We start from the raw sequence: 26,891 nt of genomic DNA on the forward strand, positions 1-26,891 counted from the left end.
GATCACGGTTTTTCTTAGTAAAAACAGTTGTAAGTGGGCATTCAATAGAATGATATGTATTTGTAACAATGTATCTATTAATTTCTACAATAACCTACGTGTACATGTTTCAAGATACAAATGCGGTAAAGTGATATCTTTTGTCAGTTTATCAAGTTTTTCGTCTCTTCCATACAATATCTGACGAATAATTTCTCGAGTCCATGTTGTGCCTAAAAAGAATACATAACTTGATATTGTCTGTCATTTTTCTGTTTCTTTTATTTGTAACTATTTTTTAAACCTGTTTTTACACACGATGCCACCATCACTTCGTTTTCTCTTGGCTCATGATGATCGAATGCATAAGATACTGTATCTGGATGGAACTGCGGAATGAATAAATGATCATTCCATTCTAGAACTTTGTCTTCTGGAGAGTATGTGAAAGTATCTTGGAAATGGACGAAGTCTTTCTGGCACCATTCAGGTAGTTCTTGTTTTAGATTTGCCATAGAGTTTATTATTTACAAAAAACACTGCAATTATATGAAAGGGCCAAGTCTTGCATATTCAAATAAAATTTGATTGCATTGAAATAATAATATATAAAAGAAAAGTGTCAACCTTCTTATATTTAAACTACCTTTGCTCGGTCGTAAAACTCCATAAAATGTATTTTGAACAAAACACTGAACCTGACTTTATATCTGCCGTGTTAAATGTAGTAAAATCGTCATTATGATATAATAAAAGAGTTTATCCGTAAGAATGTAGCATGCGATATTATTTATTTTAGAAATTAATTCAGTCCGATGGAACCATATCGTAACAACATGAATTATAATTAAACTTGAAAGAGATGTAACTTAACTATTCGATAGCAACAATATTCATATTGTCATCCAAAAAAAACTACCAATCCCACTATTCCACAGACCCAGTAGATCAGGTGCTAAACAGGAAACGAAACCATAAGAATGATAAGCACTCGCGCTATTTTCCCCCTATAAGCAACAGTAATTAAATAAGAAGCTGTTCCATTTAATACTGCCATCCGAATTATATTTTTGTAGTCACTGTGTCTATTACGTTCGGATTTGGGTATAATCCACCCGTTTTAAGAATTTGAATTTAAGAATCCTACTTTTCTACAAGCCCAGTGAGGTCTTTCCTGTAGACAACAGTAATTAAATTAAAGATTGTGTATTCAATATTGACGTCTGAATTCTATTTTTGTAGTCACTGCATCTATTATAGATGCGGATTTGGGTAGAATCCAAGTGTTTTCAGGATTGGCATTCGTCAGATAGTCTAAGTCGTATTAATGATTCCTTATTGAATTTCACATATTAACGCTCTCGTTTTGTCCGTTTGCCACTACAAATCTTGGCGCAAACAATGTTTAATCCAAATGATGTGTGGTGTGGTACAAATGATTGGTCTCATAGGTTCTGTTGAAATATCACACATATCTAAAGTATTCAATCACAAATTATTATTAATTAGAAAATTTGCTGATAAATCATCTATCTATATTTCGGCAAAGTATAAGTACCTTAAATCACAAATTATTATTAATTAGAAAATTTGCTAATAAATCATGTATCTATATTTCGGCAAATTATGTGTACCTTGAATTGGCATTTAGTATATTCGATTCGATTTCCTGGTTTCGAACGGCTTTCCAAAGCTTATTGTCAAGGCCAGTTTCGTCTCATATTTGTTTCTTTATTGTGGCCTGAATGCCAAAAAAAAAACAAGTAGCGCTAGTGACGGGCTAGGTCCATCACGAGTATTTAGTGCTCTGCAAGTCTCTCTGCAACTTCAACTATTAATGCACGAGTACCTTAAAAGCACATCTAAATAAGCACTGCAAAGTAGTTGGAAGTTACAACTAATGTACGTTCTTATTGCCAGAGTCAATTATTAACCTGCTTGACCGACATATATTCCTCTGTAGAATACAAACCTTTTTTTAGTAAACAGTATCATTAGAGTGGTCTCGATAGCTACAATGTAAGGCGATTGAAGTTGTGCAAACAAAACTCAATTTCCAGGCAGTTCAAATACTGTACGGTGTACGCAATATATATTACTAAGTGGGTTGGTTTGGCAGACGAATAGGTTTTTCAATGAATAGGTTTTTGAACTATACCGGTTCCATTCAATGTTCATGCTTAAACCTTGGCAATGTGACCATTTGCAACTCTGAAGTCATTTGTGATTAAATTGGTATTTCTATATTATATCTAGAATAGAAAACGTACCATATTATACTTTCATATGCATTAGTAGCTTTTGGCCCCCGGGAAGGGGCTGATTAAACTTTTGCTTATAAAGATAAAATACCAATCATTTTTATTCATACATCATATTCAATGATCCATTCTTCTTGATTATATTGAAACATCAATTGAAATATCTCGTGCTATGAGTCAATTACGTACCGTATCACGTACCACAGTCAAACATTTCACATAAAAACGTCACTAAATAACATACTTCAACTTAACACCACCTGAATCAACTTTCGGTACAGTGACTCTCACAACTGTTTAGGGCTGATGGACGACTCGACTACACGGACAACTCACCAGGCCTAGCTGTAGTCGAGTTGTCTGCCACCCATTTCACATGTCCCGTGACAATGATCTGTTTTTATCCATTCAATTGCAACCTGAATTGAAATACTAAGGGCATTTGGTCCAGTAATCAATAAGAAAAGCGACTTTTTAGGTTTTCCACTAGGTGTTCAAAAACGTGTCAAAGAACAAGAACAACAAGAGAGCTATGCTCAAATATATGGACAGGTAGAGCCACATAATTTTGATGACGTCATAGCAAAAAAAAAGTACTAGCCTCCTGGAAAAAAAATTATATCTCTAATCACTGGAAATTTCAAAGCAATTGGTTCAGTAATCAAAGAGAAAAACAATTTCTTCAAAACGTGTCAAAGAACAACGAGAACAACACAAGAGAGCAATGCTTAAATATATAGACACGAAAGCTCTTTACAATAATTACATCACGCTGTTAAACCAGAAAATATTTTTTGCATTGATAAAACCGCAACCACGATATTTCATAACATGTTGAACACTATTGGTACATTGTAATGCTTCCTTATTGGCATATTTATGTTGTTTACCGCAGAACTGTAATGAAAAAAGCTAAAAGATAAGCATAAACATAGCAGCTGTGCAAGCGTACAAATAAAATGGAAAAAGTTAATTTGACTGCAAATGCAGGGAGAGTAACATTTAAAATTTTAAATAAACGTGATATGCTTTGGCACTTATCTACGTCACATGTTAAAAATTATCGGAGAAGTTGTAAAGTTCTTCCTTAGCATACTTTAGTTATTCACGGCAAAACTGTAACGAAAAGATGAGAGCGTAATTCACAGTGTTATGGTACCGGTGCCTTAACTCACCAGTACCATACTTTATCTGTAAGTCTGATACCGGTATTCGATGGTGGAATGGTTCTTCTTTGGCATGTACAAACTCAATTCATTTTATGTTATCAAAATAAACTAATACGCTAGTATACAAAACTTGAATTTGTGCAATAGTAAGTCACCGTGCTGCGTTACCGTACGTTCGCTTCTTCGCCGCAATCGCCACAAGGTGCCGCTATTTTTCATTGTGATCACCAATTCGCACAAAAAAACTAATCTCTTGAAGTCCACAGAAAATTTTGAAATAAATAAAAGTAATTTTTTGCATTCTATAAAAGGTCGTATATACATAATACAATCTAAGACAATCTGAAAAAAATGTGCTACCGAAGGGTGCCATATTTAAAGCCATGCCCTTTTTTCGAAATGTGGAAAGTTATCTTGGTTAAGATGTTTTCGGTAAATTACGGCAAGATTCATTTACAAATAATTTGCTGTCAAATCTCATTCTAGATTGGATTTAGACAAAATCAACTGATAGGCTGGAACCAAAACTTCTTTAGTTTTTGTATCTCTCGATATTAAATCATTTTTAACTGCTTTCCAGATGCCTAATTTTCAATTGTCCGATCTTACAAATTCATTAGCGTCTGCTCTGCATTTTCCTTGAACTGTTCGCTGCTCAGCAAGTGACAGCATTATGAATCGCGTTGTTCGCTTACGCTGTTAGGACGTTGTTACGTCATAGGCATAGATAATAAATTGGACTAATATATAAGCTTTGCAGCGCAAAGGGAACCAGATCAAACTGAATTAAAAACTAGTTTTGCTGGCCGCACACAATTCCAAATTGGCACTTCTCCGCGGGCCGCTCAATTTGGCCGCGGGCCGCACATTGCACACCCCTGCCATAGAGTATACTTAAATTACCATTTCTTGAAATTTATATTTTATTTATATTCTTACAACATTTGATACGCGGTAAATATTTCATATATTTCTATGAAAATTATAAATAATATAAATTTAGTGTATATATATTTAAATTATATATATATATATGAAAAATTAAACGACCAAATTAAATTTTTTAATGCTAAAAGACTAAAGTTCCCAGTATACTCATTAGTACATTAATAACAAGCTTAAGCGATTGGCAAGAATAATAAAGTTTATACTGAATTAATACAAGTTCTCAAATTTGCTTCCAGTCGGCTTGGGGCCTAACGGTTAAATTAGAATGAGTTGAATATTCTACGATAAAAACTTATTCATATATAAATTCGATTCCTGTTTCTTTCATCTTTTCTTCAACTTGTCTATCTATTTCATCAGATTGTTCCGCGGTAAAATAGTTTTTCCACTTGCCAATGGTTCCTGAAATATAATAACTCACTAAGAAAGGGAAGAATTAAAGACAAATATACAAATTCGTGGCTAAACAGCATACAAAACTATCTAATAAATATACCAAAACACAAGTATTGCAGCATAATCTTATGACGCAACGAACTAATTTATAAAACTTTTGTACCTGTAAAGCATTGCTTAGTTGCATGGCGATTCATTCCATCTTCTGATTTCGATTCCATATCCGACTTCTTCATGTTGTCAATTGAACAATTTTTAACTATTTCATAGATTTCGTCATCTGATAGTTCTACTCCCAAGAATTCTGACAACTCTTTTGTTTTTTCGAAAGGATTCTTGATATAAAACAAAATACATTTTGAGGTCAGGCTGTAAGAAATGTCATCTCATATCAATTACACAGTAATTCGCATTATACACTCATGTTTGTACGTATACAACGTATTCCATTTTTAAAGCTAGTTGTATGATAAAATTTCAAAACATAGAAATATTTCAAAATTAAAATTTTTTAAACAGACATCTTTTAGATGGCTTGATTGAGTGATCATTTGTTGTTGTTCAGAATTAGTTCAATATGGATTACTTTTATCATTTCTTCATACACGATCAATATTGCATTCTTGTTGTTTTTTATATGCGGCAGCCAACTCAAAATGTGATCCAAATATGATTCTCCTTTTCGTATGGCCAGAGGAAGAGGATCTAATTGAATAAAATTTTCTATTTATTTTCTAATTGATTATTTTATTATTTTCAATCCAATGTCGTTTGCCTGATAATTGATGCTTTTCAAAGGAATTTTTGTATTAGACAATTAAAAAAAAAGGTTTTCAATAAACGTTTTTTGACATTAAAGATCCCAGTTATTTAACCAAAATACTTTGGACTAGACACTAAATCTTTGGTCTCTTTCTGGCATAAAATAATATTGTATGTAAATAATCGCTTTCACTAAACATTTTTCGACATTAGATTTTAGTTATTTAAGCAAAATACTTTGGATTATCGACTACATTTTTTGCATTTTCATAAAATAACATTGTTGTTTGTCCCCAGTCTGTGAATGCTATTACCTTTCATTTGTCGTTCAAAATAATCGTTTCAATCATCGGGTGAAAATCTTGCTAATTCACCCTGCCAAGGAAATCCCTTAACAAAATGAAAGAACGATACCAGCCTGTCCTTTGGATTCCGCAATGTGTAAACGATCTGAAGAATGATCACAAATAAAATTTTTCATTGCTTGTTTATTCATATTTTGTAAATACAATTTAAATTGTTTACTAAGTGGCATATAATACAGCTCTTCACTATGTTATATTTTACTTTTGTAAATCTATAATATCACTTCGAATGATCGATAGAATATTTTATTTCCAGAATTTTATTCTCTTAGCTTATATATACGTAACATAGGCTTGCCTTTATGTTCCTTTTTTCGTATTTTTCTAAATTCACCAATTCAGCTGGTAGATGTGTAACAAAATATCTTCTAGGTATAGGAATATTGTGCATGACATTGAACTTTGAAGCTAAAATATACGACGACAACCATCAAGCATAAGTTATCACTTTGAAATAGCGACATTTGAGAAATCTACATAGTATTAAATAAATAACAAGCGTACTGTGTTTGGGAAAAACAATGTTGTAGTGTATATTGAATTGTCTATTTTGAATGGAAGTAAAAATCATCAGTGCTATATAGGGCTCATTGTATGTTATTTACGTTTTAAAATGCCAACAAACAGTATCAAAGCAAACCCAATAGTAGGGCTACAAACGCGATAACATTGATCACGGTTTTTCTTAGTAAAAACAGTTGTAAGTGGGCATTCAATAGAATGATATGTATTTGTAACAATGTATCTATTAATTTCTACAATAACCTACGTGTACATGTTTCAAGATACAAATGCGGTAAAGTGATATCTTTTGTCAGTTTATCAAGTTTTTCGTCTCTTCCATACAATATCTGACGAATAATTTCTCGAGTCCATGTTGTGCCTAAAAAGAATACATAACTTGATATTGTCTGTCATTTTTCTGTTTCTTTTATTTGTAACTATTTTTTAAACCTGTTTTTACACACGATGCCACCATCACTTCGTTTTCTCTTGGCTCATGATGATCGAATGCATAAGATACTGTATCTGGATGGAACTGCGGAATGAATAAATGATCATTCCATTCTAGAACTTTGTCTTCTGGAGAGTATGTGAAAGTATCTTGGAAATGGACGAAGTCTTTCTGGCACCATTCAGGTAGTTCTTGTTTTAGATTTGCCATAGAGTTTATTATTTACAAAAAACACTGCAATTATATGAAAGGGCCAAGTCTTGCATATTCAAATAAAATTTGATTGCATTGAAATAATAATATATAAAAGAAAAGTGTCAACCTTCTTATATTTAAACTACCTTTGCTCGGTCGTAAAACTCCATAAAATGTATTTTGAACAAAACACTGAACCTGACTTTATATCTGCCGTGTTAAATGTAGTAAAATCGTCATTATGATATAATAAAAGAGTTTATCCGTAAGAATGTAGCATGCGATATTATTTATTTTAGAAATTAATTCAGTCCGATGGAACCATATCGTAACAACATGAATTATAATTAAACTTGAAAGAGATGTAACTTAACTATTCGATAGCAACAATATTCATATTGTCATCCAAAAAAAACTACCAATCCCACTATTCCACAGACCCAGTAGATCAGGTGCTAAACAGGAAACGAAACCATAAGAATGATAAGCACTCGCGCTATTTTCCCCCTATAAGCAACAGTAATTAAATAAGAAGCTGTTCCATTTAATACTGCCATCCGAATTATATTTTTGTAGTCACTGTGTCTATTACGTTCGGATTTGGGTATAATCCACCCGTTTTAAGAATTTGAATTTAAGAATCCTACTTTTCTACAAGCCCAGTGAGGTCTTTCCTGTAGACAACAGTAATTAAATTAAAGATTGTGTATTCAATATTGACGTCTGAATTCTATTTTTGTAGTCACTGCATCTATTATAGATGCGGATTTGGGTAGAATCCAAGTGTTTTCAGGATTGGCATTCGTCAGATAGTCTAAGTCGTATTAATGATTCCTTATTGAATTTCACATATTAACGCTCTCGTTTTGTCCGTTTGCCACTACAAATCTTGGCGCAAACAATGTTTAATCCAAATGATGTGTGGTGTGGTACAAATGATTGGTCTCATAGGTTCTGTTGAAATATCACACATATCTAAAGTATTCAATCACAAATTATTATTAATTAGAAAATTTGCTGATAAATCATCTATCTATATTTCGGCAAAGTATAAGTACCTTAAATCACAAATTATTATTAATTAGAAAATTTGCTAATAAATCATGTATCTATATTTCGGCAAATTATGTGTACCTTGAATTGGCATTTAGTATATTCGATTCGATTTCCTGGTTTCGAACGGCTTTCCAAAGCTTATTGTCAAGGCCAGTTTCGTCTCATATTTGTTTCTTTATTGTGGCCTGAATGCCAAAAAAAAAACAAGTAGCGCTAGTGACGGGCTAGGTCCATCACGAGTATTTAGTGCTCTGCAAGTCTCTCTGCAACTTCAACTATTAATGCACGAGTACCTTAAAAGCACATCTAAATAAGCACTGCAAAGTAGTTGGAAGTTACAACTAATGTACGTTCTTATTGCCAGAGTCAATTATTAACCTGCTTGACCGACATATATTCCTCTGTAGAATACAAACCTTTTTTTAGTAAACAGTATCATTAGAGTGGTCTCGATAGCTACAATGTAAGGCGATTGAAGTTGTGCAAACAAAACTCAATTTCCAGGCAGTTCAAATACTGTACGGTGTACGCAATATATATTACTAAGTGGGTTGGTTTGGCAGACGAATAGGTTTTTCAATGAATAGGTTTTTGAACTATACCGGTTCCATTCAATGTTCATGCTTAAACCTTGGCAATGTGACCATTTGCAACTCTGAAGTCATTTGTGATTAAATTGGTATTTCTATATTATATCTAGAATAGAAAACGTACCATATTATACTTTCATATGCATTAGTAGCTTTTGGCCCCCGGGAAGGGGCTGATTAAACTTTTGCTTATAAAGATAAAATACCAATCATTTTTATTCATACATCATATTCAATGATCCATTCTTCTTGATTATATTGAAACATCAATTGAAATATCTCGTGCTATGAGTCAATTACGTACCGTATCACGTACCACAGTCAAACATTTCACATAAAAACGTCACTAAATAACATACTTCAACTTAACACCACCTGAATCAACTTTCGGTACAGTGACTCTCACAACTGTTTAGGGCTGATGGACGACTCGACTACACGGACAACTCACCAGGCCTAGCTGTAGTCGAGTTGTCTGCCACCCATTTCACATGTCCCGTGACAATGATCTGTTTTTATCCATTCAATTGCAACCTGAATTGAAATACTAAGGGCATTTGGTCCAGTAATCAATAAGAAAAGCGACTTTTTAGGTTTTCCACTAGGTGTTCAAAAACGTGTCAAAGAACAAGAACAACAAGAGAGCTATGCTCAAATATATGGACAGGTAGAGCCACATAATTTTGATGACGTCATAGCAAAAAAAAAGTACTAGCCTCCTGGAAAAAAAATTATATCTCTAATCACTGGAAATTTCAAAGCAATTGGTTCAGTAATCAAAGAGAAAAACAATTTCTTCAAAACGTGTCAAAGAACAACGAGAACAACACAAGAGAGCAATGCTTAAATATATAGACACGAAAGCTCTTTACAATAATTACATCACGCTGTTAAACCAGAAAATATTTTTTGCATTGATAAAACCGCAACCACGATATTTCATAACATGTTGAACACTATTGGTACATTGTAATGCTTCCTTATTGGCATATTTATGTTGTTTACCGCAGAACTGTAATGAAAAAAGCTAAAAGATAAGCATAAACATAGCAGCTGTGCAAGCGTACAAATAAAATGGAAAAAGTTAATTTGACTGCAAATGCAGGGAGAGTAACATTTAAAATTTTAAATAAACGTGATATGCTTTGGCACTTATCTACGTCACATGTTAAAAATTATCGGAGAAGTTGTAAAGTTCTTCCTTAGCATACTTTAGTTATTCACGGCAAAACTGTAACGAAAAGATGAGAGCGTAATTCACAGTGTTATGGTACCGGTGCCTTAACTCACCAGTACCATACTTTATCTGTAAGTCTGATACCGGTATTCGATGGTGGAATGGTTCTTCTTTGGCATGTACAAACTCAATTCATTTTATGTTATCAAAATAAACTAATACGCTAGTATACAAAACTTGAATTTGTGCAATAGTAAGTCACCGTGCTGCGTTACCGTACGTTCGCTTCTTCGCCGCAATCGCCACAAGGTGCCGCTATTTTTCATTGTGATCACCAATTCGCACAAAAAAACTAATCTCTTGAAGTCCACAGAAAATTTTGAAATAAATAAAAGTAATTTTTTGCATTCTATAAAAGGTCGTATATACATAATACAATCTAAGACAATCTGAAAAAAATGTGCTACCGAAGGGTGCCATATTTAAAGCCATGCCCTTTTTTCGAAATGTGGAAAGTTATCTTGGTTAAGATGTTTTCGGTAAATTACGGCAAGATTCATTTACAAATAATTTGCTGTCAAATCTCATTCTAGATTGGATTTAGACAAAATCAACTGATAGGCTGGAACCAAAACTTCTTTAGTTTTTGTATCTCTCGATATTAAATCATTTTTAACTGCTTTCCAGATGCCTAATTTTCAATTGTCCGATCTTACAAATTCATTAGCGTCTGCTCTGCATTTTCCTTGAACTGTTCGCTGCTCAGCAAGTGACAGCATTATGAATCGCGTTGTTCGCTTACGCTGTTAGGACGTTGTTACGTCATAGGCATAGATAATAAATTGGACTAATATATAAGCTTTGCAGCGCAAAGGGAACCAGATCAAACTGAATTAAAAACTAGTTTTGCTGGCCGCACACAATTCCAAATTGGCACTTCTCCGCGGGCCGCTCAATTTGGCCGCGGGCCGCACATTGCACACCCCTGCCATAGAGTATACTTAAATTACCATTTCTTGAAATTTATATTTTATTTATATTCTTACAACATTTGATACGCGGTAAATATTTCATATATTTCTATGAAAATTATAAATAATATAAATTTAGTGTATATATATTTAAATTATATATATATATATGAAAAATTAAACGACCAAATTAAATTTTTTAATGCTAAAAGACTAAAGTTCCCAGTATACTCATTAGTACATTAATAACAAGCTTAAGCGATTGGCAAGAATAATAAAGTTTATACTGAATTAATACAAGTTCTCAAATTTGCTTCCAGTCGGCTTGGGGCCTAACGGTTAAATTAGAATGAGTTGAATATTCTACGATAAAAACTTATTCATATATAAATTCGATTCCTGTTTCTTTCATCTTTTCTTCAACTTGTCTATCTATTTCATCAGATTGTTCCGCGGTAAAATAGTTTTTCCACTTGCCAATGGTTCCTGAAATATAATAACTCACTAAGAAAGGGAAGAATTAAAGACAAATATACAAATTCGTGGCTAAACAGCATACAAAACTATCTAATAAATATACCAAAACACAAGTATTGCAGCATAATCTTATGACGCAACGAACTAATTTATAAAACTTTTGTATCTGTAAAGCATTGCTTAGTTGCATGGCGATTCATTCCATCTTCTGATTTCGATTCCATATCCGACTTCTTCATGTTGTCAATTGAACAATTTTTAACTATTTCATAGATTTCGTCATCTGATAGTTCTACTCCCAAGAATTCTGACAACTCTTTTGTTTTTTCGAAAGGATTCTTGATATAAAACAAAATACATTTTGAGGTCAGGCTGTAAGAAATGTCATCTCATATCAATTACACAGTAATTCGCATTATACACTCATGTTTGTACGTATACAACGTATTCCATTTTTAAAGCTAGTTGTATGATAAAATTTCAAAACATAGAAATATTTCAAAATTAAAATTTTTTAAACAGACATCTTTTAGATGGCTTGATTGAGTGATCATTTGTTGTTGTTCAGAATTAGTTCAATATGGATTACTTTTATCATTTCTTCATACACGATCAATATTGCATTCTTGTTGTTTTTTATATGAGGCAGCCAACTCAAAATGTGATCCAAATATGATTCTCCTTTTCGTATGGCCAGAGGAAGAGGATCTAATTGAATAAAATTTTCTATTTATTTTCTAATTGATTATTTTATTATTTTCAATCCAATGTCGTTTGCCTGATAATTGATGCTTTTCAAAGGAATTTTTGTATTAGACAATTAAAAAAAAAGGTTTTCAATAAACGTTTTTTGACATTAAAGATCCCAGTTATTTAACCAAAATACTTTGGACTAGACACTAAATCTTTGGTCTCTTTCTGGCATAAAATAATATTGTATGTAAATAATCGCTTTCACTAAACATTTTTCGACATTAGATTTTAGTTATTTAAGCAAAATACTTTGGATTATCGACTACATTTTTTGCATTTTCATAAAATAACATTGTTGTTTGTCCCCAGTCTGTGAATGCTATTACCTTTCATTTGTCGTTCAAAATAATCGTTCCAATCATCGGGTGAAAATCTTGCTAATTCACCCTGCCAAGGAAATCCCTTAACAAAATGAAAGAACGATACCAGCCTGTCCTTTGGATTCCGCAATGTGTAAACGATCTGAAGAATGATCACAAATAAAATTTTTCATTGCTTGTTTATTCATATTTTGTAAATACAATTTAAATTGTTTACTAAGTGGCATATAATACAGCTCTTCACTATGTTATATTTTACTTTTGTAAATCTATAATATCACTTCGAATGATCGATAGAATATTTTATTTCCAGAATTTTATTCTCTTAGCTTATATATACGTAACATAGGCTTGCCTTTATGTTCCTTTTTTCGTATTTTTCTAAATTCACCAATTCAGCTGGTAGATGTGTAACAAAATATCTTCTAGGTATAGGAATATTGTGCATGACATTGAACTTTGAAGCTAAAATATACGACGACAACCATCAAGCATAAGTTATCACTTTGAAATAGCGACATTTGAGAAATCTACATAGTATTAAATAAATAACAAGCGTACTGTGTTTGGGAAAAACAATGTTGTAGTGTATATTGAATTGTCTATTTTGAATGGAAGTAAAAATCATCAGTGCTATATAGGGCTCATTGTATGTTATTTACGTTTTAAAATGCCAACAAACAGTATCAAAGCAAACCCAATAGTAGGGCTACAAACGCGATAACATTGATCACGGTTTTTCTTAGTAAAAACAGTTGTAAGTGGGCATTCAATAGAATGATATGTATTTGTAACAATGTATCTATTAATTTCTACAATAACCTACGTGTACATGTTTCAAGATACAAATGCGGTAAAGTGATATCTTTTGTCAGTTTATCAAGTTTTTCGTCTCTTCCATACAATATCTGACGAATAATTTCTCGAGTCCATGTTGTGCCTAAAAAGAATACATAACTTGATATTGTCTGTCATTTTTCTGTTTCTTTTATTTGTAACTATTTTTTAAACCTGTTTTTACACACGATGCCACCATCACTTCGTTTTCTCTTGGCTCATGATGATCGAATGCATAAGATACTGTATCTGGATGGAACTGCGGAATGAATAAATGATCATTCCATTCTAGAACTTTGTCTTCTGGAGAGTATGTGAAAGTATCTTGGAAATGGACGAAGTCTTTCTGGCACCATTCAGGTAGTTCTTGTTTTAGATTTGCCATAGAGTTTATTATTTACAAAAAACACTGCAATTATATGAAAGGGCCAAGTCTTGCATATTCAAATAAAATTTGATTGCATTGAAATAATAATATATAAAAGAAAAGTGTCAACCTTCTTATATTTAAACTACCTTTGCTCGGTCGTAAAACTCCATAAAATGTATTTTGAACAAAACACTGAACCTGACTTTATATCTGCCGTGTTAAATGTAGTAAAATCGTCATTATGATATAATAAAAGAGTTTATCCGTAAGAATGTAGCATGCGATATTATTTATTTTAGAAATTAATTCAGTCCGATGGAACCATATCGTAACAACATGAATTATAATTAAACTTGAAAGAGATGTAACTTAACTATTCGATAGCAACAATATTCATATTGTCATCCAAAAAAAACTACCAATCCCACTATTCCACAGACCCAGTAGATCAGGTGCTAAACAGGAAACGAAACCATAAGAATGATAAGCACTCGCGCTATTTTCCCCCTATAAGCAACAGTAATTAAATAAGAAGCTGTTCCATTTAATACTGCCATCCGAATTATATTTTTGTAGTCACTGTGTCTATTACGTTCGGATTTGGGTATAATCCACCCGTTTTAAGAATTTGAATTTAAGAATCCTACTTTTCTACAAGCCCAGTGAGGTCTTTCCTGTAGACAACAGTAATTAAATTAAAGATTGTGTATTCAATATTGACGTCTGAATTCTATTTTTGTAGTCACTGCATCTATTATAGATGCGGATTTGGGTAGAATCCAAGTGTTTTCAGGATTGGCATTCGTCAGATAGTCTAAGTCGTATTAATGATTCCTTATTGAATTTCACATATTAACGCTCTCGTTTTGTCCGTTTGCCACTACAAATCTTGGCGCAAACAATGTTTAATCCAAATGATGTGTGGTGTGGTACAAATGATTGGTCTCATAGGTTCTGTTGAAATATCACACATATCTAAAGTATTCAATCACAAATTATTATTAATTAGAAAATTTGCTGATAAATCATCTATCTATATTTCGGCAAAGTATAAGTACCTTAAATCACAAATTATTATTAATTAGAAAATTTGCTAATAAATCATGTATCTATATTTCGGCAAATTATGTGTACCTTGAATTGGCATTTAGTATATTCGATTCGATTTCCTGGTTTCGAACGGCTTTCCAAAGCTTATTGTCAAGGCCAGTTTCGTCTCATATTTGTTTCTTTATTGTGGCCTGAATGCCAAAAAAAAAACAAGTAGCGCTAGTGACGGGCTAGGTCCATCACGAGTATTTAGTGCTCTGCAAGTCTCTCTGCAACTTCAACTATTAATGCACGAGTACCTTAAAAGCACATCTAAATAAGCACTGCAAAGTAGTTGGAAGTTACAACTAATGTACGTTCTTATTGCCAGAGTCAATTATTAACCTGCTTGACCGACATATATTCCTCTGTAGAATACAAACCTTTTTTTAGTAAACAGTATCATTAGAGTGGTCTCGATAGCTACAATGTAAGGCGATTGAAGTTGTGCAAACAAAACTCAATTTCCAGGCAGTTCAAATACTGTACGGTGTACGCAATATATATTACTAAGTGGGTTGGTTTGGCAGACGAATAGGTTTTTCAATGAATAGGTTTTTGAACTATACCGGTTCCATTCAATGTTCATGCTTAAACCTTGGCAATGTGACCATTTGCAACTCTGAAGTCATTTGTGATTAAATTGGTATTTCTATATTATATCTAGAATAGAAAACGTACCATATTATACTTTCATATGCATTAGTAGCTTTTGGCCCCCGGGAAGGGGCTGATTAAACTTTTGCTTATAAAGATAAAATACCAATCATTTTTATTCATACATCATATTCAATGATCCATTCTTCTTGATTATATTGAAACATCAATTGAAATATCTCGTGCTATGAGTCAATTACGTACCGTATCACGTACCACAGTCAAACATTTCACATAAAAACGTCACTAAATAACATACTTCAACTTAACACCACCTGAATCAACTTTCGGTACAGTGACTCTCACAACTGTTTAGGGCTGATGGACGACTCGACTACACGGACAACTCACCAGGCCTAGCTGTAGTCGAGTTGTCTGCCACCCATTTCACATGTCCCGTGAAAATGATCTGTTTTTATCCATTCAATTGCAACCTGAATTGAAATACTAAGGGCATTTGGTCCAGTAATCAATGAGAAAAGCGACTTTTTAGGTTTTCCACTAGGTGTTCAAAAACGTGTCAAAGAACAAGAACAACAAGAGAGCTATGCTCAAATATATGGACAGGTAGAGCCACATAATTTTGATGACGTCATAGCAAAAAAAAAGTACTAGCCTCCTGGAAAAAAATTCTATCTCTAATCACTGGAAATTTCAAAGCAATTGGTTCAGTAATCAAAGAGAAAAACAATTTCTTCAAAACGTGTCAAAGAACAACGAGAACAACACAAGAGAGCAATGCTTAAATATATAGACACGAAAGCTCTTTACAATAATTACATCACGCTGTTAAACCAGAAAATATTTTTTGCATTGATAAAACCGCAACCACGATATTTCATAACATGTTGAACACTATTGGTACATTGTAATGCTTCCTTATTGGCATATTTATGTTGTTTACCGCAGAACTGTAATGAAAAAAGCTAAAAGATAAGCATAAACATAGCAGCTGTGCAAGCGTACAAATAAAATGGAAAAAGTTAATTTGACTGCAAATGCAGTGAGAGTAACATTTAAAATTTTAAATAAACGTGATATGCTTTGGCACTTATCTACGTCACATGTTAAAAATTATCGGAGAAGTTGTAAAGTTCTTCCTTAGCATACTTTAGTTATTCACGGCAAAACTGTAACGAAAAGATGAGAGCGTAATTCACAGTGATATGGTACCGGTGCCTTAACTCACCAGTACCATACTTTATCTGTAAGTCTGATACCGGTATTCGATGGTGGAATGGTTCTTCTTTGGCATGTACAAACTCAATTCATTTTATGTTATCAAAATAAACTAATACGCTAGTATACAAAACTTGAATTTGTGCAATAGTAAGTCACCGTGCTGCGTTACCGTACGTTCGCTTCTTCGCCGCAATCGCCACAAGGTGCCGCTATTTTTCATTGTGATCACCAATTCGCACAAAAAAAAGATGAAAGATCTTGAAATATTAATATCTTCGCTAGAAACCAAGTATGCCAGTCACCAATCTGATGACAATATGCAACAACTGGAAATTGCAAAGCAGTCTCTAAATGAATTGTTGAAGCAAAAAACTCGTGGCTACCTGATTAGAAGTAAAATTAAATGGGCTGAAGAAGGGGAACATAATACAAAATATTTTTTCGGTCTTGAAAAGAGGCATAAACAAAGGACATCTATTGCACAACTGTATGAAAATGATAGAATAATCTCAGATCAAGAACAAATATTGAAATGTATCAAATTATTTTATACAGAATTATACTCGGAAACATCATCACATAATGTTGATATAGAAGAAATATTGCAAGGGATCGATATACCACACATGGAACCTGAAGTTTCAGACCTATGTCCTGGTGTTATCACAGAAGGTGCTTGTTTCGAGGCTTTGAAATCCATGAAATCTGACAAAACACCCGGGCTTGATGGTCTTCCAGCAGAGTTTTATAAGGTGTTTTGGAAGGATATCAAACATCTTTTGATGGCTAGCTACAATCATTCATTTTGTAAAGGGACTTTAAGCAAAACACAGAAAAGAGGATTAATAACTCTTCTTCCTAAGAAAGGACAAACTGAACATTGTATAAGCAATTATCGCCCAATAACTTTATTAAACGTGGACTATAAAATACTGAGCAAAACATTAACAAACCAAATGAGTAATGTAATCAACGAAATTGTTGATCTTGATCAAACTGGATTTATTAAGGGGAGGAATATAGGGGATAATATTCGACTGATTTGTGATGTGATTGACATAACCGTTGCTGAATCATTGCCTGGGGCTTTAATTTTCCTTGATATACAAAAAGCATATGATAGTGTGAAATGGGATTTCTTGTTCAAAATTCTTCATATATTTGGATTTGATCTTAAATTCATAAAATGGGTTAAAATCCTTTACAATGATATACAGTGTTGTGTTACAAACAATGGTCATATTTCAAATGATTTTGTAGTCCATAGAGGCCTAAGGCAAGGTGATTCTTTCAGTTGTCTTACATTTTTACTGGTAATTGAAATTTTTGCAAACATGGTCAGGCAAAACCCAAAAATTGAACCCATAAAATGGAGGGATATTTCTATAAAAATTTCTATGCTTGCTGATGATGTGACAGTAATGACCAATGGATCAAAATCTAGTATTGATGCCCTTTTTCAAACTTCAAACATTTTTGGGATTATATCTGGGTGCAAAATTAATATAGCAAAATGTCAAGCAATGTATATTGGCACTAAGATTGGAACCTCCCCGATTAGTAGTGAATATGGTCTGAATTGGAACGATGAAATTAAAATATTGGGTGTTATTCTGTCAAACAAAATGGAGGGTATATACAGCAAAAATTTTCCTCAAATATTAGATAAAGTCAAAAAGCTACTTCAGGTGTGGAAAACAAGAAATTTGACGTTTTTGGGAAGGGTTTGCATTATTAAGTCTCTCATTCTACCCCAGATATTATACCATGCAACTGTTTTACCAATCGATGTTCCTGAAAGTTTTTTGACTGAATTGAATAGAAATATATATGTTTTTATATGGGGTTCAACTTGGGAGCGGATCAAACGAAATACATTGATTGGCCCCAAAGAAAAGGGAGGTGTTGATATGATAGATATAAAAAATTTTATTGTTGCCCAAAAAATTAAATTCATTCAAACACTCTTGAATGAGGAAGTTAATCCAGTGTGGAAATTGATTGAGATGGAAGTGCTTAGCCAATACTGTTTTCAAGCATTGCTTGAAGGAAAATTGAGCTCAAATTCATATGTTCTGAAGCATTTACCTTTAACATCCATACGAAATGTATTTAAAAACTGGTATTTCTGTAAAAATTTGCTTTTTGATTGGAAAATGTCAAATTTTGATCAACCTATATGGTACAACAAAAGTATTTCTTATGCCAGAAAACAATTTTTTATAAAGTCTTGGTATGATCATGGTATAAAAGCTGTAAGACATTTAGCAAATGTGGGTAATTTGTTTACTTATAGAGAGTTGACTGAAAAATATGGCATGCAATATAGTGATGAAGAGTATGTGAATTATTATCGCATCACTGGAGTTCTACCCGATTATTGGTTATGCAATATTGGAAACTGTGTTGATTTTAGTGTAATAAGTGACACTGAAGAGAATGTATGTCATTTTATTTCTGAAACATTCGAATCAGGAAAAGTAAATAAAAGCATCTATAAAAAGTTGAACCTTATCAAATTTATATCCCCTGATAAATCAAGAAAAAAATGGACAGATCTTTTGTATTTAGAGAGTGATTTTAATTGGAATAAATTGTATATGGATATCTTTTATTGTACTATTGAAACTAAATTGCAATCTTTTCATGTAAAGCTATTTCATGGTGCCATAGTACTAAACGATAGATTATATAAATTTAAACTTGTTTCATCAGAGTTATGTGATTTCTGTCATTCGAATGTTGAAACTACTGACCATTTCTTCTATGATTGTATAGTTGTCCAACAGTTTTGGGAATTTCTGAACATGTGGATATATTCAAAAACAGGGATTAATTTTAACTTTTCAAAAAAAGATTGCATGTTGGGATATGTTTGCCAATTCTATAACAAATTGTGTAATTGTATACTTCTTACTGCCCGGTTTTATCTATATCGTTGTAAGATACAGAAAAAGAAACCACTGTTCTATGTTTTTACCTCATATCTTCATGAAGTGAGGGAAATTGAGCGGTTCATTGCACATAAAAATGGCAAAATAAAGAAACATTATCAAAAATGGAAAATTTTAGGATATACACACAATAATTGATTATTTTTATATGATGAATTGTGATTATGTAGTTTCTATGAATATTGATTAATAATGCTGTAGATATTGTAGATGTATCGATTAACTGTGTTTTATATAATAATAAATAAATATAAAAAAAAAAAAAAAAAAAAAAAAAAAAAAAAAAAAAAAAAACTAATCTCTTGAAGTCCACAGAAAATTTTGAAATAAATAAAAGTAATTTTTTGCATTCTATAAAAGGTCGTATATACATAATACAATCTAAGACAATCTGAAAAAAATGTGCTACCGAAGGGTGCCATATTTAAAGCCATGCCCTTTTTTCGAAATGTGGAAAGTTATCTTGGTTAAGATGTTTTCGGTAAATTACGGCAAGATTCATTTACAAATAATTTGCTGTCAAATCTCATTCTAGATTGGATTTAGACAAAATCAACTGATAGGCTGGAACCAAAACTTCTTTAGTTTTTGTATCTCTCGATATTAAATCATTTTTAACTGCTTTCCAGATGCCTAATTTTCAATTGTCCGATCTTACAAATTCATTAGCGTCTGCTCTGCATTTTCCTTGAACTGTTCGCTGCTCAGCAAGTGACAGCATTATGAATCGCGTTGTTCGCTTACGCTGTTAGGACGTTGTTACGTCATAGGCATAGATAATAAATTGGACTAATATATAAGCTTTGCAGCGCAAAGGGAACCAGATCAAACTGAATTAAAAACTAGTTTTGCTGGCCGCACACAATTCCAAATTGGCACTTCTCCGCGGGCCGCTCAATTTGGCCGCGGGCCGCACATTGCACACCCCTGCCATAGAGTATACTTAAATTACCATTTCTTGAAATTTATATTTTATTTATATTCTTACAACATTTGATACGCGGTAAATATTTCATATATTTCTATGAAAATTATAAATAATATAAATTTAGTGTATATATATTTAAATTATATATATATATATGAAAAATTAAACGACCAAATTAAATTTTTTAATGCTAAAAGACTAAAGTTCCCAGTATACTCATTAGTACATTAATAACAAGCTTAAGCGATTGGCAAGAATAATAAAGTTTATACTGAATTAATACAAGTTCTCAAATTTGCTTCCAGTCGGCTTGGGGCCTAACGGTTAAATTAGAATGAGTTGAATATTCTACGATAAAAACTTATTCATATATAAATTCGATTCCTGTTTCTTTCATCTTTTCTTCAACTTGTCTATCTATTTCATCAGATTGTTCCGCGGTAAAATAGTTTTTCCACTTGCCAATGGTTCCTGAAATATAATAACTCACTAAGAAAGGGAAGAATTAAAGACAAATATACAAATTCGTGGCTAAACAGCATACAAAACTATCTAATAAATATACCAAAACACAAGTATTGCAGCATAATCTTATGACGCAACGAACTAATTTATAAAACTTTTGTACCTGTAAAGCATTGCTTAGTTGCATGGCGATTCATTCCATCTTCTGATTTCGATTCCATATCCGACTTCTTCATGTTGTCAATTGAACAATTTTTAACTATTTCATAGATTTCGTCATCTGATAGTTCTACTCCCAAGAATTCTGACAACTCTTTTGTTTTTTCGAAAGGATTCTTGATATAAAACAAAATACATTTTGAGGTCAGGCTGTAAGAAATGTCATCTCATATCAATTACACAGTAATTCGCATTATACACTCATGTTTGTACGTATACAACGTATTCCATTTTTAAAGCTAGTTGTATGATAAAATTTCAAAACATAGAAATATTTCAAAATTAAAATTTTTTAAACAGACATCTTTTAGATGGCTTGATTGAGTGATCATTTGTTGTTGTTCAGAATTAGTTCAATATGGATTACTTTTATCATTTCTTCATACACGATCAATATTGCATTCTTGTTGTTTTTTATATGCGGCAGCCAACTCAAAATGTGATCCAAATATGATTCTCCTTTTCGTATGGCCAGAGGAAGAGGATCTAATTGAATAAAATTTTCTATTTATTTTCTAATTGATTATTTTATTATTTTCAATCCAATGTCGTTTGCCTGATAATTGATGCTTTTCAAAGGAATTTTTGTATTAGACAATTAAAAAAAAAGGTTTTCAATAAACGTTTTTTGACATTAAAGATCCCAGTTATTTAACCAAAATACTTTGGACTAGACACTAAATCTTTGGTCTCTTTCTGGCATAAAATAATATTGTATGTAAATAATCGCTTTCACTAAACATTTTTCGACATTAGATTTTAGTTATTTAAGCAAAATACTTTGGATTATCGACTACATTTTTTGCATTTTCATAAAATAACATTGTTGTTTGTCCCCAGTCTGTGAATGCTATTACCTTTCATTTGTCGTTCAAAATAATCGTTTCAATCATCGGGTGAAAATCTTGCTAATTCACCCTGCCAAGGAAATCCCTTAACAAAATGAAAGAACGATACCAGCCTGTCCTTTGGATTCCGCAATGTGTAAACGATCTGAAGAATGATCACAAATAAAATTTTTCATTGCTTGTTTATTCATATTTTGTAAATACAATTTAAATTGTTTACTAAGTGGCATATAATACAGCTCTTCACTATGTTATATTTTACTTTTGTAAATCTATAATATCACTTCGAATGATCGATAGAATATTTTATTTCCAGAATTTTATTCTCTTAGCTTATATATACGTAACATAGGCTTGCCTTTATGTTCCTTTTTTCGTATTTTTCTAAATTCACCAATTCAGCTGGTAGATGTGTAACAAAATATCTTCTAGGTATAGGAATATTGTGCATGACATTGAACTTTGAAGCTAAAATATACGACGACAACCATCAAGCATAAGTTATCACTTTGAAATAGCGACATTTGAGAAATCTACATAGTATTAAATAAATAACAAGCGTACTGTGTTTGGGAAAAACAATGTTGTAGTGTATATTGAATTGTCTATTTTGAATGGAAGTAAAAATCATCAGTGCTATATAGGGCTCATTGTATGTTATTTACGTTTTAAAATGCCAACAAACAGTATCAAAGCAAACCCAATAGTAGGGCTACAAACGCGATAACATTGATCACGGTTTTTCTTAGTAAAAACAGTTGTAAGTGGGCATTCAATAGAATGATATGTATTTGTAACAATGTATCTATTAATTTCTACAATAACCTACGTGTACATGTTTCAAGATACAAATGCGGTAAAGTGATATCTTTTGTCAGTTTATCAAGTTTTTCGTCTCTTCCATACAATATCTGACGAATAATTTCTCGAGTCCATGTTGTGCCTAAAAAGAATACATAACTTGATATTGTCTGTCATTTTTCTGTTTCTTTTATTTGTAACTATTTTTTAAACCTGTTTTTACACACGATGCCACCATCACTTCGTTTTCTCTTGGCTCATGATGATCGAATGCATAAGATACTGTATCTGGATGGAACTGCGGAATGAATAAATGATCATTCCATTCTAGAACTTTGTCTTCTGGAGAGTATGTGAAAGTATCTTGGAAATGGACGAAGTCTTTCTGGCACCATTCCGGTAGTTCTTGTTTTAGATTTGCCATAGAGTTTATTATTTACAAAAAACACTGCAATTATATGAAAGGGCCAAGTCTTGCATATTCAAATAAAATTTGATTGCATTGAAATAATAATATATAAAAGAAAAGTGTCAACCTTCTTATATTTAAACTACCTTTGCTCGGTCGTAAAACTCCATAAAATGTATTTTGAACAAAACACTGAACCTGACTTTATATCTGCCGTGTTAAATGTAGTAAAATCGTCATTATGATATAATAAAAGAGTTTATCCGTAAGAATGTAGCATGCGATATTATTTATTTTAGAAATTAATTCAGTCCGATGGAACCATATCGTAACAACATGAATTATAATTAAACTTGAAAGAGATGTAACTTAACTATTCGATAGCAACAATATTCATATTGTCATCCAAAAAAAACTACCAATCCCACTATTCCACAGACCCAGTAGATCAGGTGCTAAACAGGAAACGAAACCATAAGAATGATAAGCACTCGCGCTATTTTCCCCCTATAAGCAACAGTAATTAAATAAGAAGCTGTTCCATTTAATACTGCCATCCGAATTATATTTTTGTAGTCACTGTGTCTATTACGTTCGGATTTGGGTATAATCCACCCGTTTTAAGAATTTGAATTTAAGAATCCTACTTTTCTACAAGCCCAGTGAGGTCTTTCCTGTAGACAACAGTAATTAAATTAAAGATTGTGTATTCAATATTGACGTCTGAATTCTATTTTTGTAGTCACTGCATCTATTATAGATGCGGATTTGGGTAGAATCCAAGTGTTTTCAGGATTGGCATTCGTCAGATAGTCTAAGTCGTATTAATGATTCCTTATTGAATTTCACATATTAACGCTCTCGTTTTGTCCGTTTGCCACTACAAATCTTGGCGCAAACAATGTTTAATCCAAATGATGTGTGGTGTGGTACAAATGATTGGTCTCATAGGTTCTGTTGAAATATCACACATATCTAAAGTATTCAATCACAAATTATTATTAATTAGAAAATTTGCTGATAAATCATCTATCTATATTTCGGCAAAGTATAAGTACCTTAAATCACAAATTATTATTAATTAGAAAATTTGCTAATAAATCATGTATCTATATTTCGGCAAATTATGTGTACCTTGAATTGGCATTTAGTATATTCGATTCGATTTCCTGGTTTCGAACGGCTTTCCAAAGCTTATTGTCAAGGCCAGTTTCGTCTCATATTTGTTTCTTTATTGTGGCCTGAATGCCAAAAAAAAAACAAGTAGCGCTAGTGACGGGCTAGGTCCATCACGAGTATTTAGTGCTCTGCAAGTCTCTCTGCAACTTCAACTATTAATGCACGAGTACCTTAAAAGCACATCTAAATAAGCACTGCAAAGTAGTTGGAAGTTACAACTAATGTACGTTCTTATTGCCAGAGTCAATTATTAACCTGCTTGACCGACATATATTCCTCTGTAGAATACAAACCTTTTTTTAGTAAACAGTATCATTAGAGTGGTCTCGATAGCTACAATGTAAGGCGATTGAAGTTGTGCAAACAAAACTCAATTTCCAGGCAGTTCAAATACTGTACGGTGTACGCAATATATATTACTAAGTGGGTTGGTTTGGCAGACGAATAGGTTTTTCAATGAATAGGTTTTTGAACTATACCGGTTCCATTCAATGTTCATGCTTAAACCTTGGCAATGTGACCATTTGCAACTCTGAAGTCATTTGTGATTAAATTGGTATTTCTATATTATATCTAGAATAGAAAACGTACCATATTATACTTTCATATGCATTAGTAGCTTTTGGCCCCCGGGAAGGGGCTGATTAAACTTTTGCTTATAAAGATAAAATACCAATCATTTTTATTCATACATCATATTCAATGATCCATTCTTCTTGATTATATTGAAACATCAATTGAAATATCTCGTGCTATGAGTCAATTACGTACCGTATCACGTACCACAGTCAAACATTTCACATAAAAACGTCACTAAATAACATACTTCAACTTAACACCACCTGAATCAACTTTCGGTACAGTGACTCTCACAACTGTTTAGGGCTGATGGACGACTCGACTACACGGACAACTCACCAGGCCTAGCTGTAGTCGAGTTGTCTGCCACCCATTTCACATGTCCCGTGACAATGATCTGTTTTTATCCATTCAATTGCAACCTGAATTGAAATACTAAGGGCATTTGGTCCAGTAATCAATAAGAAAAGCGACTTTTTAGGTTTTCCACTAGGTGTTCAAAAACGTGTCAAAGAACAAGAACAACAAGAGAGCTATGCTCAAATATATGGACAGGTAGAGCCACATAATTTTGATGACGTCATAGCAAAAAAAAAGTACTAGCCTCCTGGAAAAAAAATTATATCTCTAATCACTGGAAATTTCAAAGCAATTGGTTCAGTAATCAAAGAGAAAAACAATTTCTTCAAAACGTGTCAAAGAACAACGAGAACAACACAAGAGAGCAATGCTTAAATATATAGACACGAAAGCTCTTTACAATAATTACATCACGCTGTTAAACCAGAAAATATTTTTTGCATTGATAAAACCGCAACCACGATATTTCATAACATGTTGAACACTATTGGTACATTGTAATGCTTCCTTATTGGCATATTTATGTTGTTTACCGCAGAACTGTAATGAAAAAAGCTAAAAGATAAGCATAAACATAGCAGCTGTGCAAGCGTACAAATAAAATGGAAAAAGTTAATTTGACTGCAAATGCAGGGAGAGTAACATTTAAAATTTTAAATAAACGTGATATGCTTTGGCACTTATCTACGTCACATGTTAAAAATTATCGGAGAAGTTGTAAAGTTCTTCCTTAGCATACTTTAGTTATTCACGGCAAAACTGTAACGAAAAGATGAGAGCGTAATTCACAGTGTTATGGTACCGGTGCCTTAACTCACCAGTACCATACTTTATCTGTAAGTCTGATACCGGTATTCGATGGTGGAATGGTTCTTCTTTGGCATGTACAAACTCAATTCATTTTATGTTATCAAAATAAACTAATACGCTAGTATACAAAACTTGAATTTGTGCAATAGTAAGTCACCGTGCTGCGTTACCGTACGTTCGCTTCTTCGCCGCAATCGCCACAAGGTGCCGCTATTTTTCATTGTGATCACCAATTCGCACAAAAAAACTAATCTCTTGAAGTCCACAGAAAATTTTGAAATAAATAAAAGTAATTTTTTGCATTCTATAAAAGGTCGTATATACATAATACAATCTAAGACAATCTGAAAAAAATGTGCTACCGAAGGGTGCCATATTTAAAGCCATGCCCTTTTTTCGAAATGTGGAAAGTTATCTTGGTTAAGATGTTTTCGGTAAATTACGGCAAGATTCATTTACAAATAATTTGCTGTCAAATCTCATTCTAGATTGGATTTAGACAAAATCAACTGATAGGCTGGAACCAAAACTTCTTTAGTTTTTGTATCTCTCGATATTAAATCATTTTTAACTGCTTTCCAGATGCCTAATTTTCAATTGTCCGATCTTACAAATTCATTAGCGTCTGCTCTGCATTTTCCTTGAACTGTTCGCTGCTCAGCAAGTGACAGCATTATGAATCGCGTTGTTCGCTTACGCTGTTAGGACGTTGTTACGTCATAGGCATAGATAATAAATTGGACTAATATATAAGCTTTGCAGCGCAAAGGGAACCAGATCAAACTGAATTAAAAACTAGTTTTGCTGGCCGCACACAATTCCAAATTGGC

General features: G+C 32.6%; 6 protein-coding genes across 7 annotated transcripts in view; all 6 read right to left on the bottom strand.

The window, feature by feature from the left end:
• The window catches only part of LOC144425855 (sulfotransferase 1B1-like), a 2,828-nt gene extending 858 nt beyond the window's left edge, over nt 1-1,970 (bottom strand). Inside the window, exons 1-2 of the mRNA XM_078115601.1 lie at nt 284-1,970; nt 99-212 (exon numbers count right to left, since the gene is read on the bottom strand). Of these exons, the coding sequence (XP_077971727.1) occupies nt 99-212; nt 284-494 (325 nt within the window). The 5' untranslated portion in view covers nt 495-1,970. The remainder of the gene's footprint in view (nt 1-98; nt 213-283) is intronic.
• Nucleotides 1,971-4,384: 2,414 nt separating this feature from the next.
• LOC144425594 (sulfotransferase 1C2-like) lies at nt 4,385-5,700 on the bottom strand. The gene is made up of 3 exons (XM_078114903.1): nt 5,340-5,700; nt 4,917-5,088; nt 4,385-4,759 (listed from the first exon to the last, which is right to left on the bottom strand). Exons 1-3 carry the CDS (start codon nt 5,346-5,348, stop codon nt 4,650-4,652), a joined length of 291 nt encoding a protein of 96 aa, XP_077971029.1. The 5' UTR covers nt 5,349-5,700; the 3' UTR covers nt 4,385-4,649.
• Nucleotides 5,701-5,879: 179 nt separating this feature from the next.
• On the bottom strand, nt 5,880-8,521 carry LOC144425844 (sulfotransferase 1B1-like). 2 transcript variants are annotated; one of them, XM_078115571.1, is made up of 3 exons: nt 6,835-8,521; nt 6,650-6,763; nt 5,880-5,965 (listed from the first exon to the last, which is right to left on the bottom strand). In XM_078115571.1, exons 1-3 carry the CDS (start codon nt 7,043-7,045, stop codon nt 5,907-5,909), a joined length of 384 nt encoding a protein of 127 aa, XP_077971697.1. In that variant the 5' UTR covers nt 7,046-8,521; the 3' UTR covers nt 5,880-5,906. The 2 variants fall into 2 exon arrangements, with proteins under 2 accessions (XP_077971697.1, XP_077971696.1); XM_078115570.1 differs by lacking the exon at nt 5,880-5,965 and adding an exon at nt 5,985-6,288.
• A 2,929-nt stretch (nt 8,522-11,450) lies between these two features.
• On the bottom strand, nt 11,451-15,072 carry LOC144425684 (cytosolic sulfotransferase 3-like). The gene is made up of 6 exons (XM_078115193.1): nt 13,386-15,072; nt 13,201-13,314; nt 12,730-12,839; nt 12,381-12,516; nt 11,891-12,009; nt 11,451-11,639 (listed from the first exon to the last, which is right to left on the bottom strand). Exons 1-6 carry the CDS (start codon nt 13,594-13,596, stop codon nt 11,451-11,453), a joined length of 879 nt encoding a protein of 292 aa, XP_077971319.1. The 5' UTR covers nt 13,597-15,072.
• Nucleotides 15,073-20,487: 5,415 nt separating this feature from the next.
• LOC144425592 (sulfotransferase 1C2-like) lies at nt 20,488-21,803 on the bottom strand. Its single transcript, XM_078114900.1, has 3 exons — nt 21,443-21,803; nt 21,020-21,191; nt 20,488-20,862 (listed from the first exon to the last, which is right to left on the bottom strand). Exons 1-3 carry the CDS (start codon nt 21,449-21,451, stop codon nt 20,753-20,755), a joined length of 291 nt encoding a protein of 96 aa, XP_077971026.1. The 5' UTR covers nt 21,452-21,803; the 3' UTR covers nt 20,488-20,752.
• A 179-nt stretch (nt 21,804-21,982) lies between these two features.
• On the bottom strand, nt 21,983-23,148 carry LOC144425685 (uncharacterized). The gene is made up of 3 exons (XM_078115194.1): nt 22,938-23,148; nt 22,753-22,866; nt 21,983-22,068 (listed from the first exon to the last, which is right to left on the bottom strand). Exons 1-3 carry the CDS (start codon nt 23,146-23,148, stop codon nt 22,010-22,012), a joined length of 384 nt encoding a protein of 127 aa, XP_077971320.1. The 3' UTR covers nt 21,983-22,009.
• Nucleotides 23,149-26,891: the final 3,743 nt, after the last annotated feature.

This window comes from Styela clava, chromosome 8 (genome assembly GCF_964204865.1).
Source record: "Styela clava chromosome 8, kaStyClav1.hap1.2, whole genome shotgun sequence".
NCBI lineage: Eukaryota > Metazoa > Chordata > Ascidiacea > Stolidobranchia > Styelidae > Styela > Styela clava.